Source organism: Myxine glutinosa, chromosome 9 (genome assembly GCF_964187855.1).
Source record: "Myxine glutinosa chromosome 9, kmMyxGlut1.1, whole genome shotgun sequence".
Lineage (NCBI taxonomy): Eukaryota > Metazoa > Chordata > Myxini > Myxiniformes > Myxinidae > Myxine > Myxine glutinosa.
The window spans coordinates 150,386,484-150,399,400 of NC_136269.1; the positions used below are offsets into that span (position 1 = coordinate 150,386,484).

At 42.4% G+C, this 12,917-nt stretch overlaps 1 protein-coding gene across 7 annotated transcripts in view; it reads left to right on the forward strand.

Annotated features, from left to right (window-relative positions):
* MOCS3 (molybdenum cofactor synthesis 3) overlaps positions 1-12,917 on the forward strand; it is a 115,895-nt gene that overhangs the window by 67,540 nt on the left and 35,438 nt on the right. For 5 of the 7 annotated variants that reach the window (XM_068127937.2, XM_068127941.2, XM_068127940.2 and 2 more), the window contains exon 8: positions 4,250-4,312. In XM_068127937.2, coding sequence (XP_067984038.2) covers positions 4,250-4,312 — 63 coding nt within the window. The remainder of the gene's footprint in view (positions 1-4,249; positions 4,313-12,917) is intronic. The other 2 variants (XM_068127938.2, XM_078785042.1) reach the window with 1 other exon arrangement.

The window sequence follows — 12,917 nt, forward strand, 5'->3', positions numbered from 1 at the left end:
ATTTGCATCTGAGCTGGTGCACCTGATTCTAATTTTAGTTATTTGAAGTTGTGATAAATGTAGGGGTGTACTTACTTTTTCCACATGCGAAATTTGCATTTATGTTTATTTAAAATTATACAATGGACTACAAAATGTAAATGTTTCATGATATTTGTTATATTATATCACCTTTATCTATCAATATTGTTGAAATGAAGATCAAATCGCTGTATGTTGAAATATGTTGAAAAAGTCAAAAGTTTACATGGGGTGTACTTACTTTTTCACGTGACTGTATATATTTTACTAACCTTACAGCAAGGTTGTCCTTCCTCCTTCTCCATATTGACAAAGCATTAAACTTAACTTTTGATACTGTTCCAACAATTATATTAAGTGAAGAAAAGATTAAGGAATGTGCCCAAAGTGTAACTTTATTGAGTAAAACGAAAATAATTAACCAGTGGGAATTGAATGCAATGAAAATAATTAACCAGCAGAATTGACATCAAGGCTTCCGCAATTGTGCCTGTATACTTCGTTGGGGAAGTCTCCGGAGTTAAGAAGGCAAAATAAATCAAATTAAAGATAGGATTAAAAGGACGTGGCCCTTCTGCTACAGTCTATTTAATTTATTTCCTTTCTTTAAAAAGTAGAAAGTACATCGATCGACGAACAAAGGCCTGGTTTCAAGGTAAACTTTTGGGGTTGTTTGTTTTGATGTACTTTATGCGTGTTTATGCTTTGTGGAGCTTCGAACAGGCCGTGGTGCTGCGGTCGCAATGGTCCACTCACAAACGCTCATACAGGAGATCCATTCACAAGCACTGCCCTCCCCCCTCTCTCTCACTTCCTCTCTGCCCCATCCCCCTCTCAATGCCTCTGTCTCTCCCCACCCCCCCTCTGTCACTTCCCCCCCTCTCTCTCTCTCTCTCTCTCTCTCCCTATCCCTCTGTCTCTCCCCATTTATCTATCCCTCTGTCTCTCCCCATCCCCTCTCCCCACCCTTCTGTCTTATCCCCACTCCTCTGTCTCTCCCCCACACCTCTCTCTCTCTCTCTCTCTCCCCCCTACCCCGCCCTGTCTCTCTCCCCACCCCTCCCTGTCTTTCTCCCCACCCCTCTCTGCCTCTCTCTCTCGTCCCCTGCTGGTGTGTTGTGAGTTGGGTGTGGCATCATGGCGGCATTGTACGTGTGTGTGTCGTTCGTTGTTGCGTTTCTGTGTTTTTATTCGTTTATCGTCTTTCTTCCTCTTTTCTAGTATTCTCTGTCCTCCCTTTTTTTTCTTCTCTCCCTTTTCCCTCCTCTCCCTTTTCCCTCCAGCCCTCCCCCCCCTCAACCTTCGTTTTTCTTTTCCTCCTTACCTTCGTTATTTGTGTAGATTCATCGTGTTTGTTCTCTCTCATTCTTTTACCTTCCCCATTCCTTTTCGAGACAAGAGAGACAGAGAGCCCACAGCATGTGGTTTAGACAAGAGGGAGGCAGCATTAATCGTTTCATAGAAAGAAAGGTGTATCGGGTGACTTTTTGAGGCCCACCATGGACCTCCTTTTTGTTGAAAACGATTGGTTTCTTTATATTATACAGATTTATTTGAGCATTATTGCCGTTAGGCTTAGACAGTTTATTTGGTAGTTTTATTTTTCTTTAATTAAAATTTTCTCCCTCCAAGCTGCCGATGATCAGTGGGTGGGTGGGGGAGGGGGGTTTGTGTGTGTTCGTTCACCAAGGAAATGGCGGTGGCACATGCAAATCGTTATGTTGCGTTCAAGAATTTGACTCGCAAGCATGGAGTGGTGTGCACTCCTACAGAAGGTATTGCCGTGGAGAGAGTGGTGTTATTGCCGTGGAGAGTGTGGTTATGTATTGGAAATTTGATCAGGATGGAAAATGTTCATGCGGTGTCACAAATTAGCAGACGAGTCATTGTTTTCGTGGCAAATGTCGATTTAGTCACTCGTGTAGTTGAACAAGACCTGATCTTAGACTCGGGGCTGTTTTTAATGGTGTACCCCCTAGAGACTCCTGCTCGGAAGGTAACAATCTCTAATGTCCCACCCTTCCTGAAGGATGACTTGATTACCGCTGCATTGGCAAAGTATGGAACGATCGTTTCACAAATGTTGATGATTCCTTTGGGAATAAAGCAGGATAATGCGAAGCACGTGATGTGCTTTAGGTTAAGTGTTTACATGGTATTGAAGAACGGAAATGAGGAGTTGAATTTAACGTTAAAATTCACTCAGGACGGGCACGACTACCAAGTATATGCTACCACGGATTCACTTCAGCGTTTTTTGTGTGGCTGGTTTGGGCATCACCTGGTGTAGGCCTAATGGTTAGGGCGGCGGGCTTGGGTTCCTAAGGTCCTAAGTTCAAATCCCATTGAATTAACGCCAGGTGGGGTTGACTCAGCCTGTCATCCTTCCGAGGTCGGCAAAATTAGTACCAGATAACTAGTTTGATGGAGAAGAGTGGTGACCCCCCCCACCCTCCCCCGTCTATACCACACACTTACCCGTGTGTACCAGCCATCATTGCCTAAGGAGACTCGACATCATCATTGGGCATATGAAGTGGTTTTATACCAAAAATAAGGAACAAGCTGAAAATCCCCACTGCAGCTGTTCCTCCTGTGGAGTGAAATGTAGGAGATGAAATTCCAAGTGTTTCCTCCATGGTGCCTCAACCGACCCCTGTAAACAAACATAAACTATGTTGCATCAGAAGAGTAGGATGAAAGTGGGAACAATGGGTTCACTTTGGTTAAAAAACGAAAGTCAAAAATAAGAGATGCATCTCTAATCTCTCATAAAAAAGGCTGTAACACTGAGCAGGGGGGAAATATTCCTGGTGGAGGGAATCAATTTGCTGCTCTACAGGCTCTGCAAGATGAAGAGGGTTCCAGTGGTGCTATGGACCAACTGGAAAAAGATGATTTAAGTGAGCGCATAAACTCACTTGAGAGTTGTCCGAAGGTTCTCGGGAATGACTTGCGGTCGGTTGTAGAAGATCGTGAGGAACAGTGTGAGGTTGAAAGTGGTTGGGGGGGGGGGGGGGTGGGGAGGTAGACAACGTAATTGGGATAGCCCTCCTAGTACATGTTCCTCCGGTGCCTGAATCATTGTCAGGTAGCGGAGAGGATTCTGTAGTTCCTCTACCTCTTGGGGTGGGTGAACCACTGTTGCCTGAATCCAAGTTAGGCAGCGGAGATACTAACGTGGCTCTTCAACCTCCCTGTGTGGATGAACCATTGCAGCATACACCTTTCCCTTCAGCTTCAACGACACTCCTCTCTTGGAAAAAAATCTTGTTCTCCGAAACTATTGTGCAGAAATTCACCAATCTTGGTAGTTATGATCACCACATGGCATGAAGGTGCAAGAGCAGTATCATTTTGGCCCTGCCCCCTGTAGCGGGGTCAAAAGGTCAAATACAAAAAAATGCAATTACAGGCACATTATTCAACATTTAAACACACATTATTCTTACTGTCAAATGAAACTTTATAAAAATTTATAGAAGCCCTGACAGGCCATCAAAGAGTAGGAGCCGTTCGCTGAAGCTGGCTGAAAGAATATAATTTATAGATTTATTTATATAATCTATAGAGTTTATAGAAGGAAACATTGGAGGATGCATGGAATATGCAACTGTATTTTGGATTTGACCCCCAGTCCATGCTCCAGGTTAGGGTCGGGTTAGATTAATCCTAACCCTAACACAGGGGTGAAAACGGGGAGGTGGAGGGGGGGATTTTTAACTCAAAAATTTTAATGGAGTCATTCCTGTTGGAACATTATGCCATCTTTCAACTTTGCTTGAGTTGGGAAGTGTGGGGGATTTGCGCTGGCGCTCCATCAACTTTGCTCTAGTTATGCTTGTAATTGTGTTTGGAATGTATACAGAAATTGTTATGTAGTGAGGTATTTGTTTTGATAAATTATTCTGTCATCAGTAAAACAAAAGTTTTGCCAAGGAAATCTGTCAAGTTGCAAATGCCTTTTGTATAAGCAGTCTCAAGAAAGGTTAAAATTTCAGGCCGAATGTTTCAGCAACTGATTGACTAAATAAACCATTACGGATTACGCCATACTTGCCAATTTTGCTTGAGAGCACTTGGTTTGTGTTACTTGAAAATGTATACATGCAAAAACAAATGGACGTGCTTTAGTGAAGTACCCAGATTAGAATTCGTTCATGTAATCGTGCATACAATTCTTACTGCCACTCTTTATTATTAACCTTTATTTTATCTTTGCTCGTAGTTCCTGGAGTTATGGGTAGTCTCCAGGCACTCGAGGTCCTCAAGATTGCTGCAGGTATGAACTGTATCCTTCATGAAGAAATATAGGAAAGTGAAAGTACCTTTAAAAAATAGTAAAACGATGTATGAGAATATGTGATATTTGTAAAGTGGCTAACAGAATGCTGAGGGTAATATCATTTTCGTTTTTAGGAGAGCAGAGGAACAGGGCCTTCAGAAAGTAGTCACACCTCTTGACGTTTTTCACTTTTTGTTGTGTGACAGCCCAAATTTAAAATGGATTCAATTGAGATGTTTGTAACTGATCTGCACCTTATAATAGCAAATAGTCTAGTAGGAAGACTAGGTCCCCCTGCACCCCCCGGAGATATACTTCTAATCAGTGTTTCTAGATTGGAAAAAATGTGTAGAAAATGACTAGCTATGGCCCCAAGCTGAAAAAATGTCCCACATACCATTTTTATGCAAATTACTGCTGCAAATTTTATGCAAAATTATGCAAATTTTATGCAAATTTTTGATGAGGAGTAGAGTTGAGGGGTCTTTGAGGGCTTCATCGAGGTGCTCTCGGTTGCAAGACTGGGTCATTCTGAGAAGCACAGCAGGGTCAGAGATCATGATGTTCTCCTCCTCAGTGAATCTCTCCATCAACAGCCTCTCCATTGCCTCACACACTGTTTTGAGGCAAAAGAGGGACTTTGCGTAGGCCTTTCCACTGAGAACACCTTTGAGAGATCCACTTGTTACTAGTTGTGCCTCAAAGAGAATCTCTGCATATCCAGAACCACGCATCTTGTGTCCAGTGAGCATCCCGATGTAGTTCATGGATGTGTGGAAGGGTCCAATCGTTACTACATGACTAGCAAATTCATTTGGCCAGCGCCAGATGATGGGAAGGGCTTTCATGCAGACACCCAGATCAAATGTATTCAGGACCCATCTCTGACCCACCTCAGCAGTTGCTGCCTCGGAACGCTTCAGTAGCTCACGAACAACTGCGTTGTCTGTGATCGGTTGGTGGATAGGCGTGCAGTAGTCGACTGTTGATTTGCTGGGTGGGGGAGAACCAGTTGCAGAGGTGAAACCCCCTAGCCCAGGCACAGGCTGCAGGCCATTGCCATGCCATGCAGGCACCAGGCACAGACCGATCACAGACAACGCAGTTGTTCGTGAGCTACTGAAGCGTTCCGAGGCAGCAACTGCTGAGGTGGGTCAGAGATGGGTCCTGAATACATTTGATCTGGGTGTCTGCATGAAAGCCCTTCCCATCATCTGGCGCTGGCCAAATGAATTTGCTAGTCATGTAGTAACGATTGGACCCTTCCACACATCCATGAACTACATCGGGATGCTCACTGGACACAAGATGCGTGGTTCTGGATATGCAGAGATTCTCTTTGAGGCACAACTAGTAACAAGTGGATCTCTCAAAGGTGTTCTCAGTGGAAAGGCCTACGCAAAGTCCCTCTTTTGCCTCAAAACAGTGTGTGAGGCAATGGAGAGGCTGTTGATGGAGAGATTCACTGAGGAGGAGAACATCATGATCTCTGACCCTGCTGTGCTTCTCAGAATGACCCAGTCTTGCAACCGAGAGCACCTCGATGAAGCCCTCAAAGACCCCTCAACTCTACTCCTCATCAAAATTTTGCATAAAATTTGCATAATTTTGCATAAAATTTGCAGCAGTAATTTGCATAAAAATGGTATGTGGGACATTTTTTCAGCTTGGGGCCATAGCTAGTCATTTTCTACACATTTTTTCCAATCTAGAAACACTGATTAGAAGTATATCTCCGGGGGGTGCAGGGGGACCTAGTCTTCCTACTAGACTAAAAGTGGAAATTTTGTTTCAGAATTTTTTTTACAAAATAATTCAAAATGGATTACAGAAATATCTAATTTACATACAGTCGTGGCCAAAAATATTGGCGCCCTTTGCCATTTTTTCAAAGAACTCGCAATTTTCTCGAAAAACAAGTTGAAATTGACGAAAGTATTTGGTCTCCACAATTCTTTATTTCACTGTTAATATTACAGAACCTTTGTTTTTAATTCAGAACTTAATATATCCTTTTAAATCAGAAGATAAAAATAAATGGCATTGATAAAATTATTGACACCCTAGACTTCATATTTGGTAGCACAGCCTATGGACGAAATAACTGCAGTCAAGCGCTTCCTATAGCCATGAATGAGCTTCCTCCACCTCTCTACTGGCAGCTTGGCCCACTTTTCCTTTGCAAACTGCTCCAGTTCTCTCAGATTTGAAGGGTGCCTTTCCCCAACTGCTGTTTTCAGATCTCCCCACAGGTGTTCAATGGGATTTAGATCTGGGATGGGAGAGATGGGAGAGTATGTCTGTGTATGTGTGCGGGGGAGGGTGGGGGAGGAGGAGGGGAGAGTACACATCTGTGGGTTTTGAATGGGGAGGGAGAGGAATAGGGCAAGAGTGAAGGTGTGTCTGTGTGTATATGTTTGTGCATGTAGTCCAGGGGCCAATACTGATATTTTAACAAATTGGTACCACCCAAGGTCAGCAAACAGGTATTTTTGTCTTTGTACATGTCTCTAGTTTATATTTTGGGATGATAACCCTGCCGATCTAGTAGCTTAATGATAGTTTTCACTCTGTAAACAAACCCACCTCCATATAATCTGGAAGTTGAATTTTAGGGGAGAGGGGTACCATTTTTGCTTATAATTTCAGTTCTACTGAACATATTTTGACAAATTATGATTCATTGGGAAGCTACATCATATATCTACACAACTGTAATCCAATTTACACCTTTAATTATCAGGTGACTTCCTCGGAGGTCAAAAGGTCATGTTTAATTTGCAAAATCGAAAATTTAGCGTGTTTTTGTTTTCAACTGATCTGATTGCTATTTCGTGATATGTAGATGCTGAAATTATTTCACAATGTATATATAGGACGTTGTGGATGATTTTAATAACCTAGCATTCACAAAACTTCAACAATTAACTTTATATTAACCCTTTTTATGCAAGCATTATTTCTTCGATTTCCGAAAAATTTAGTCATTGCCTGTAAACAAACCCACCCCCATATAGTCTGGCAGCTAAGCTAAATATAGCATAACAATTGTGCATTTTGTGAGGAAAGCACCAAATTTGGCACACTAGTAGACTATCATATTATGAAAAGATCTGGATATTGGGCCATCTCAGATTCAGAGATTTGATTTTTGCAAGATTTGCAGATTTTGTAGATTTGCAAGCTGAGATTGCAACGCCAGGGACGGCCGACACCTTCCTGCGAACTGCCCACGTCACCCGCACAAGAAGAGCTCATCAAATCACTGCAGCGGCACTGCACATCCTGCAACACCGTGCGTATGAACGCCACTGTATGACATATGCTGATGATGCAGAAGACCTGCCTGAGTTCGAAGACCGGTGTCACCAGAGAGGAGAAGACATTCCCAACTTTCAGTACTGGGCAACTGTGCTGGAACTAGAGATGTTGGTATTGGTCTACGTGCGTTCTCTGCGGCAGGCTTCATTCACGATGTACATTGATGCCCTGGCGGAACTGGTCCCATGGTTCCATGCCTTAGACCACACACACTATGCCAGGTGGGTCCCTGCTCACCTGAGGGACATGGTTGCACTCCCAATGAAGCACCCAGATGTAGCCAGAGAATTCAGGGCTGGCAACTTCACTGTACAGAAGACGAAGAATGTGTTCTCTTCGATCCCAATCGAATCGAAATCTTGCAAAAATCAAATCTCTGAATCTGAGATGGCCCAATATCCAGATCTTTTCATAATATGATAGTCTACTCGTGTGCCAAATTTGCTGCTTTCCTCACAAAATGCACAATTGTTATGCTAAGTTGCCCCACTAATATAAAATGACTGTATGTATCATATATTATGACTTCTGGACAATATTTTTGGAAAACCAATGAATATGTCTCCAATGTGTTTTATCATTCACATACCCGCAAGCATTGGTATAAAGTTACACATTTATAAGAACATAAGCAGATAAAACAATCATCAGAAAAGAAATAAATAAGTTTTATTATCTCTGTTTCAATAAAAAAAAAAAAAAATCGAAACGTGTTTCAATAATGTACAAAAATATTCAAATTGTCTAATAAGCCATTGTACTTGTTGTGAACACCATCTAGGTAATGCTCATACATTATAATCTTGTTATTTGAAGTGCGTTTCGACTACAAACAGTTTCTTTCATGTCATTGGGACAAACTCAGTCGGTGTCACAATCGTCCACATCACCATCATTCAGCTCTATTTGTTCTAGTTCATTTGCTTGGTTGCTGCAGGTTTGAAGCTTACACATGTCTGTGCATTTCAGACCATTTCCAAGGCATGTGCAGATTGGTAATTTGCATGATCGTACACATGAGCAAGATAGCAGGTCCAACACAGCCTCTGGTGCAGGTGTACCTCGCATCCACTCAATGGCCAGATCCCCATCATGAATCTTCCATCCATGAGCCATTGGATAGGGTACACTAGGATTGCACTCTGAACACCTCTGCCAGATTGCAGCCTGATAGTTTGCTCGTAAGGCATGCATGAAGAGACAATCTTCACAAAGGGGAAGCTGACTGGAGTCAACTTCTCCACGCCTTGCACAAAACAGCTGGTAGCGAAGCTTGTTGACTTGAGTTGTGTTTGTGGAAGGCAAATACATCCGACATGTTACTTCCTGAAGCTTTCCAAATAGTTCATCAGAGACCTCCCAGGACCTTCCCAACTCTCTGAATGTGTCTTGACAGGTCTTGTTAGTCTTCAGTTGTTTGAACATGGCCGACTTTCCACGCCCAGTGAAAGCACTGACTGTATCACAGCCCGTAAATGAGTGCATTCCAATCAGAGCATCACAGACATTATCTCCTAGTGCATGACTTAACTTGCTGATGTCAGTGAACCTTGTGCAGTTCTTGGTGCCACATTTCTGGAACATGGGACATGGAATTCTCTTGCTGACTCCAATGCTTATATAATCATTACATCTGTGTCTTCTGCTGTGACTACGATACCCTTGTAGCCTGATTCAGCTGCATGTAGAGCATGGAGTAGAAGACGGGTGTCTGCTTCTTCCTGGGTACTTGATAGCTCCGGAACCTCCTCCCATCGTTCCCTTGTGAGCTTGAAACGGACATCCTCACAGTTAACATACAGATCTTTGTCCTTGATCTCCTCAAGTTGACCTTTCCATTCTTCCACAAAGAACCTGATGAGGTGTGTTTTGTTTTTAGAGGTAGACAAAAGCTTCCTCCACTGGTGTATATTGTGGCCAGGCGCAATGCTCCTTAGCTCAATACCTGAATCTGCGCCTCTCTTTGCTCTCTCCAAATCTTTGATGGACATCTCTCTGTATACATAAAAGATAACATCAATCCGCTTGCTCTGACCACCTTCATGGATAATTTGAGCCAATACTGATTCTGCCAGTTGGGAGAACGTTTTGTCTTTCCCCTTCATCTTTTGGATCAGGCTCATTCCATCTATCAGAGTGGCTGAAGGTTGAGGGATTATTTCTGCTGGTGAGACATGCTTCTCCAACACCCTGGCAAGAGCAGCCTTGTTGGTCATACGAAGAGACCCATCAATGTTGGCTAGGGCCTAAGGCAAAGGTCCAAGCGGGTGGGCTAAAACTTTACCCATGTGCAGCTGCCTGCTTTCTGCAACAATAATCATCTGCCCAAACAGCTTCCTATCAGCCTTGAGGATAACTTCCTTTCTGTTGCCAAGGGTACGTGATTTCTTGCCAATGTCTGAGAATGTTTTCAGCTTCTTCTTTGTAATCCTGTCATGAAACTTTATGGCTGGACTGTCTGACTCCATCCTCGCTTGTTTGAAATCTTCATAAGCGTCTTTACCTATTTGGTGGGCTTCAATGAGGTTTTCAGCAACATCTGGAGGTGCAGCAATGCCAGTCGACAAACTGACAATGTCTTCATGGTCAGGATCGAAAGGACTGATCCAGCTGGACTCCATCATTTCAACAAGTGACTGAATATCAGCTTCATCCTTCCTGATTCTTGGTAATTGTAGATCAGGATTACTAAAGTTGGAGTCATTCTCACCAATCATGTCCTGATCCTGCAAGATCCTGCAAGATCCTGCAAGGAAAGCAAGGCATAAGACATTTCATTTAGCATTTACTAGTCACAATATTCTTTTAGTATCGTAATGCTCTATTTAAAGCAGGTTTCACATTTGTACAGACAATGACAACAATTTTCGGAAATCGAAGAAATAATGCTTGCATAAAAAGGGTAACATAGGGTTAATTGTTGAAGTTTTGTGAATGATATGTTATTTTAAATCATTACAATGTCTTATCTATACATTATGAAATAATTTCAGCATCTACATATCACGAAATAGTAATCAGATCAGTTGAAAATAAAAGCACTCTTAATTTTCGATTTTGCAATTTAAACATGACCTTTTGACCTCTGGGAAAGTCACCTGATAACTAAAGGTGAAAATATAATACAGGTGTGTCGATATGTGATGTAGCTTCACAATGAATTATGATTTGTTAAAGTATGTTCAGTAGAACTGAAGTTATAAGCAAAAATGGTACCCCTCTCCCATAAAATTCAACTTCCAGATTACATGGGGGTGGGTTTGTTTACAGAGTGAAAACTATCATTAAGCTACTAGATAGGCAGGGTTATCATACCAAAATATAAACTAGAGACATGTAGGAAGACAAAAATACCAAAATTGTTTGCTGGCCTTGGGTGGTACCAAAATCTGTATTGGCCCCTGGACTAATGTGTGTGCGGTGTGTGTGTGTTCGCATGATAATGTAATGCGCCACGAGGGTTGTTAACTCTGCTTGGTGGGGCTATATAAGACTCCTTTATTATTATTATTAATATTATTATTATTAGATCTGGACTCATTGCTGGCCACTTCAGAACAGTCCAGCATTTTGTCTTCAACCATTCCTTGGTGCTTTTTGAAGTTTGTTTGGAGTCATTGTCCTGCTGCAAGACCCATGACCTTCGACGGCGACCCAGCTTTCTGACACTGCATTTAACATTGCGCTCCAAAATGCCTTGGTAATCTCCTGATTTCATGACGCCATGCACACATTCAAGGTACCCAGTGCCAGAGGCAGCACAGCAACCCCAAAACATCACAGAACCTCCTCAGTGTTTGACTGTAGGGAAGGTGTTCTTTTCTTTGAAGGCTTCATTTTGTTTTCTGTAAACATGGAGATGATGTGCTTTACCAAAAAGCTCTAATTTAATCTCATCTGTCCACAGGACATTCTCCCAGAAGGATTTTGGCTTGTTCAGGTGTATTTTGGAAAACTCCAGTCAGGCTTTCTTACGTCTCTCTCTCAGCAGTGGGGTCCTCCATAGAACCCCCTTTCATTGAGTTTGCGACGGATGGTGTGAGTTGAAATTGTCGTAACTTGTGTCTGTAGGTCATCTTGAATCTGTTTGGCAGTTGATTGAGGTGCTTTCTCCACCATTCTAACAATCCTTTGCTGCAATCTTCGATCAAGTATTCTCTTGCAGCCACGTCCAGGGAGGTTGGCTACTGTGCCATGGGCCTTAAACTTCCTGATAACATTGCGTACGGTGGACACAGGAACATCAAGGTCTCTGGAGATGAACTTGTAGCCTTGAGATTGTCCATGCTTGGCTATAATCTTGTGTCTCACCTCCTCAGACAATTCTCTGGTTTTCTTTCTTTTCTCCACGCTCATTGCGGTACACACAGTGACACAAAACAGCAGAATGACTCCTTTTCTCTATTCAAACTGGTTGAATGAGTGATTCTTATATTGCAGGCACCTGCAGCTCACCACAGGTGAGTTCAATTCCAAGGTAAAGGAGAATCAACTGCTTGAAATCTATTTATTTCTAACAACTTCTAAAAGGTGCCAATATTATTGTCCATGCCATTTTAGGATTTCTGTGTTGAATAAGCTAAGAGTTAGTGTTTTTCTTCTGCTTTTTTTGTTTTGTTCCACTGCAAACCAAAGAAATACAAATGTGGATACCAAAATATTTTTTAATTTCAACAATTTTCTGGAAGAAATGGTACATTATTTGAAAAAGGTGCAAGAGTGCCAATATTTTTGGTCATGACTAAGTATTTAACCCCTGTGTCAATACTTAGTAGAAGCACCTTTGGCAGTGATTACAGCTTGGAGTCTTCTTGGGAATGTCTATCAGCTTTGCACATCTGTATTTGGGGAGTTTCTCCCATTCTTCCTTGAAGATTTGTTCAACCTCTGTCAAGTCGGATGAGGAGCGTCGGTGAACAGCAATCTTCAAGTCTATCCACAGATTGTCAATGGGATTCAAGTCCGGGCTTTGGCTGGGATACTCAAGGACTTTCACGTTCTTGTTCTGAAGCTATTTCAGTGTTGCTTTGGCTGTACGCTTGGGGTCATTGTCCTGTTGGAACGTAAATCTTCACCGCATTCTACGATCATTTGCACTATGAAGCAGATTCTCCTCAAGGATTTGCCTGTGTTTGGCTCCTTTCATTGTTTCCCCTATCCTTAAGTCTCCCAGTCCCTGCTGCTGAAAAGCATCCCCATATACTGATGTTGACACCAGCATACTTCATGGTAGAGATGGTGTTAGATGGATGTTGAGCTGTGCTCGGTTTCTGCCAGATGTAGTGCTTTG